Below are 5,413 nucleotides of genomic sequence, written 5' to 3'. Positions count from 1 at the left end.
TGATTAATTTCAACAGCTTCCTGTAGGACTCTTTGTACATATTATAACTTTATTATTTTTATATTTTTACATTTGAATTATTTCCTGGATTATTTTTATTTTGTGAATTAATTTTAGATTCTTTAATAATATTTATCATAGTATAGTTTATTAATATACTGATGCTCTTCTATTAATCTCTGTAAATATTCCATCCAGTGTTTATTGTTCGTAAATCTTCTATATGAAAGACTAAATCGGATTCATATTAACCTTCACTCCGTACTGATGGATCATTTTTGTCTGTGATTTTTCTAACAACGTCAATTTCTTGAAAACAAATAATCATAAAATAATATATTTAAGTAAATTCTTTTTCAAATTTATTATTTTAGTCTTTATTTAGAATGTTCAAAGAAGGTATATACATTTTTTAGATTTTTTAAAACACTTTTACATATTAATAAACTTATCGAAAATACGTGGACCCACCTGTACAGTTAGAAGGTGCCAAAAATAACAATACGGAGTAAGTATTAAATTTATAAGACGACACTTGTTGAATATTCACTTATCATTATATAGCTATTTTTTTTACTGCAACTAATTGTAACTTAAATTAATATTTGACACGATGCATTGATGCAAAAAGTATTTATTTAGTAAATGTTGAAGTATGTATAACTTCAATGTACTTATTTATTGTATGCACTAATAGTTTAAAGCGAAAACCGGATTGCAACTGTTCTTACTTGATCACATTTTGCACGTGTATTTAACAATCTCGCAATCTTTATTAAATATTCAATAGAATGTTATTTCGTAAAGAAAATATCATAGTAACATTTATAAAACCAGAAATCGACATATTAAAACGATGAATCACATATGAACAAGATCGTAAAAAGATAAGATTATATGCTGCGCGCAAAGTTCATTATCTATCAGCGTTGTTTATTTTATGCGTATTCTAATGCGCATTTTATTGAGCAGAATAGAAAAATTGTGCGAATTTCTCATATCTTCTCTTGTATTTTACTGGAGATAGAAAAAGATTTTATTATAGCAAAATATAATTATCTTATAGCAAATATAATTATTGCGTAACTAGATATTACGTGTCATAACGTTCGTGAGTACGTGATGATGCGCAATTACTAATAATTGACCTATTTTTGATCATCTAGTTTTTCTTTAAGAAGGTCTAGGAAACTTTTAATCAGAGTAAATTTTTATATTCTAAAAAATAATATATATATATATATATACAGAGGAGGAGAAGAAGAAGGGGGCTTGTATTAAATTAAATTTGTAAAATAAAAAAATACGTTTAATTTTGGATCATTTTTTATTTTAATGGAATAGAAAATATCTAAAATTAATTAGCGTATCTAAAAATGGATTTTTTGTGAATATTTTATTAACGTTTGTCAGAATCTTACTGTTTATTTTCTTAGATGCTAGATACTAAGTGGTAAAATATTTTTAGATCTTTTGCAAAGAAAATCAAAGTCATAATAAATATACACGAGCTGTTCCTCTCAAAGTTTATCCTTTATACCTTACTGACAAGTAGGAAAATCAGCTGTACCTAGTGTCGATAAATTTCGAAAGTTACATTTTGTTGCTCGTTTTAACCGTTGGCGTCGCCAGTTATTTTTATTATGGCGTCTAATCATTTTCTTCTTCTTATAACGTATCATTTGTCCTCGTCTCGTATCGACAATCAAACGTGTAGCCGGTCAAAGTGAATAGGAATTTCTTCATAAAATAAAAGTTTGACCAGTAATCCATTTAAAATGGTGAAACTGACACCTGAATTGATAGAACAATCGATGCAATACATCAATCCTGTGCGTGATCGCGAATTAGATCTCAGAGGTTTGTAAGCCGCGTATTGTAAATTTCTTCAATTTGCTATTTTATATATTATTACGTTTATTACATCATTCTTGTTCCGTTTGCATGTTATAGGATACAAAATACCCACCATCGAGAATTTGGGAGCGACCTTGGTAAGGACACATTTTTTTTAGCGAATATACTTGTCTTTAGAATAGAACTATTTATTTGTGAACTGTTTATTTTGCAACACGTTCGTTGAGTCGATTAAAAAAAAAAAATTGACATGTATTTATATTGCATATATAGCACGATATTTACAACTGATTTTTACATTATATTGATAGGAAGTTTGAAATAATACTTGTATTATATTAAAATGACGATTCTTAATTAGATATATGTGCTTTTTTAATAAATAAGGCATATTTTTCTTGATATATGTACAATTAAATTTATGTTTTTCTGCAATTATTAGTAATTGGAATAAAAATACAAAATTATAAAAAATAATAATCATGTTATAGTTATGATAAATATACTTATTATTTTATATAGGATCAATTTGACACAATAGATTTTTCTGATAATGATATACGTAAGTTGGATGGATTTCCTCTTTTGAAAAGAATCCAAACCTTGTTTTTCAATAATAATCGTATTGTGAGAATCGCTGAAGGATTAGAACAGTGCATACCAAATTTACATACATTGATGTTAACTGGCAATATGATACAAGAATTGGGAGATTTAGAGCCTCTGACACAACTAAAAAAACTTACAAGCTTGTGTCTGCTTCAAAATCCAGTGTCAGCTAAGCCACACTACAGACAATACGTTGTATATAGATTTCCACAACTCAAATTACTCGATTTTCGAAAAATTAAATTGAAAGAACAAGAAGCAGCAATAGAATACTTCAGAAGTCAACGTGGCAAGGAAATGGCGCGTGAAATAGCGAAAAAGGTGAAGGCTCAAAGCGCAGGCACATCTGCAGATAAACCTCTGACCACACCTGAGGAACGGAACAAAATTCGTGAAGCTATTACAAACGCATCTTCCTTGGAAGAGGTACAAAGACTTAGCAAATTGCTACAGTCGGGTCATATACCGGGTGAAGAACGATTGCAAAATGGTAAGCTTGCATATCTTACGTCGCATAATATTTCTGAATATCTTAGACATATATTTTAAACTTGGAAACAATAAAAATAATAAAACATATGATTAATATAAATTCCACAATATTATTTTAATACATTTTATATATGTATATATAATTTATACATGTTATATATTTTATATATGTTTTGTTTATAATGATATTTCTTACATGATAATTTAGGAAGTGGAGCTGTGGAACCTATGGAAGAGGACGATGATTAAGTAACTTTCTGTTGTATTTATAACGTAAGCTTGAAAAATATGAAATGTGACACAGACCTCACATTGTAAGTATGCTGTTTGACGGAGTAGAGAGTGATACAGTATATATAATGCTGATAAGAAATTAAATACTACACAGATATCCTCTTTTTGGAATAATAATACTGATATTTTTTTTATATAAATAAAGATGAGATGTTAAAATTATAGCCTTGAAGCGATTTTTAAAATTACTCCTCATTATTACATGAACAACCATTTTAATATATTAATATGTTTATTTCAGCATGATCCAAATAAAGTATTCCTTCAAGAAATTCAGCTTATTATTAAATCTCCTCATATATTATACTTTATGTAGGCTATTGATTAATTAATGCAAACTTGACTCGATAAATAAATAAGATAATTTGTTATTTATTTTTACGTATATTTTTCTAATATCTTAAAGCTTATAAAAAATTTTTTATTTTGTCAACATATAGTTCATGAAATCAAGTTTAACAAGAAATCGAGTTTGCGAAATTATCGAAGTAAATGACAAGTTTTTTATATAATTTATATATAATATAAATATAATTATTGTTCAAAGCGATTTGACTTTTAATATTCGGTTACATAAGTTAGATTAATAGATGTCAGTGCGATACGTGACAGTGAACCCTTGGGTCGCTGTTCGATCAAGTCGCTTCGTTGAATGTGATTTAAAGAGAAATGGGTAATTACATTGCTACCTACATAACACATCCCGATACGATGCCTAACCCCGGTGGATCACCGACATTCGATCCGATGTATGGATTTCCAAACGGTCGGAAACCAAGAGGCAAGTATTTGTCATTCGAACCTAACCTAACTTCGTACGCGTAAGTATTTTAATTGCACAGTATCTCTTGTTATTGTTGCTCGATTTGATAATTTAAAAATCTATGACATTTACTTATTGAAATTTATTGCGTATACGTCATTAAATTATTTTGTAGCTTTCTGTCACAAACAAGTTATGTGACTTAATTATGATGATTTTATTCGATATTTTTCTAATTACATGTATTGTTGCTTTACATTTGTTGTTAAAATTAAATTTACAAGAAATATCCATATTAAATAAATTTTTTCTATGAAGAGTATAATTTAAATGTCTATATTGTTTCCTTTAAGTGATATATCGATTAAAAATTCTAACATTGTGCTTTTTATTTTATTGCATTTATGTATAATTAATTCAATTAATAATTGTTTTACTTGGCTTATTTATAATCTACCACAATGTTGTGTTGCTTTATTATTAAGCAACATGAAAAATGTGTTAAATTTTGCGTGTTAACTTATAAAATTTATCTAAAGACTTACATGTTGACAACCTACAGTCTTTGTGATTGTATTTACTTACAAAGATGTATGCTGTATTTATATAAATTTTGCTTAGTATGCTGGATTTACAGAGATGAAGATATCAGAAGAAGACATGATAGCTGCACGAATACCACTTGAGCAACGTGATTATTGTGCTCACAAATATTTAGAATTACATGAATGTAAGAGGATTCATTATCCTTTCATGCTAAAGTGTGCGCACCAAAGACATGAATATCATGCGTGCTATGTTGAGGAGTAAGTAATAATTATAACGTTATATATGCATATAGAATATATAAAGATAGTGTGATAAATTTTATATTTGTTACAGTTATACTCTAAGATTGAAGGAATATGAAAGAGAACGTCGTCTCCTCGAAAGACAGAAGAGGATACAACAAAAACAAGCAGTAGCAGCGTGAAAATCTTGTATAGAACTCTGATGATTTTTGATTGTTGTCGTCAGTAATTTAGGATGCACATATTAAAAGGCGGAGTTACGTCCAGTTATTGTATATAAATTATATCAATAAAATGTATAATAATCGATTTTTCACTTTATAAAATGTTCAACACATATAATTTAGTAAGATGATGAATTTTACGTCAAAAATTATTTTGAGTTCTTAAAAAATATGACATGATACATTATATTTGAAACAATTTTAATTATTTGTTGTAAACTATAATGATATATATTATTATTTTTCTAACTCATTTTTTTATTTCTTGAAAATATTTGACGAAAAATCAATATTTTTATTTTCATATATATCTATTCTAGAATATATATAATAATTTCTTTTTTATTTAGTAGGAAAGAAATTGATTTACGCGAACACTGCCA

General features: G+C 27.5%; 2 protein-coding genes across 2 annotated transcripts; both read left to right on the top strand.

Moving 5' to 3' along the window:
- Window positions 1-1,634: 1,634 nt before the first annotated feature.
- Window positions 1,635-3,414, top strand: U2a (small nuclear ribonucleoprotein polypeptide A'-like U2A). Its single transcript, XM_072902806.1, has 4 exons — window positions 1,635-1,860; window positions 1,954-1,994; window positions 2,380-2,956; window positions 3,167-3,414. The coding sequence occupies exons 1-4, from the start codon at window positions 1,779-1,781 to the stop codon at window positions 3,205-3,207; spliced, it is 741 nt and encodes a 246-aa protein (XP_072758907.1). The 5' UTR covers window positions 1,635-1,778; the 3' UTR covers window positions 3,208-3,414.
- A 418-nt stretch (window positions 3,415-3,832) lies between these two features.
- On the top strand, window positions 3,833-5,115 carry Nd-b18 (NADH dehydrogenase (ubiquinone) B18 subunit). The gene is made up of 3 exons (XM_072902807.1): window positions 3,833-4,033; window positions 4,653-4,821; window positions 4,898-5,115. Exons 1-3 carry the CDS (start codon window positions 3,922-3,924, stop codon window positions 4,986-4,988), a joined length of 372 nt encoding a protein of 123 aa, XP_072758908.1. The 5' UTR covers window positions 3,833-3,921; the 3' UTR covers window positions 4,989-5,115.
- Window positions 5,116-5,413: the final 298 nt, after the last annotated feature.

This window comes from Anoplolepis gracilipes, chromosome 11 (assembly GCF_047496725.1).
Source record: "Anoplolepis gracilipes chromosome 11, ASM4749672v1, whole genome shotgun sequence".
NCBI classification, from domain to species: Eukaryota; Metazoa; Arthropoda; class Insecta; order Hymenoptera; family Formicidae; genus Anoplolepis; species Anoplolepis gracilipes.
This window is presented reverse-complemented; position numbering and strand designations above follow the sequence as displayed.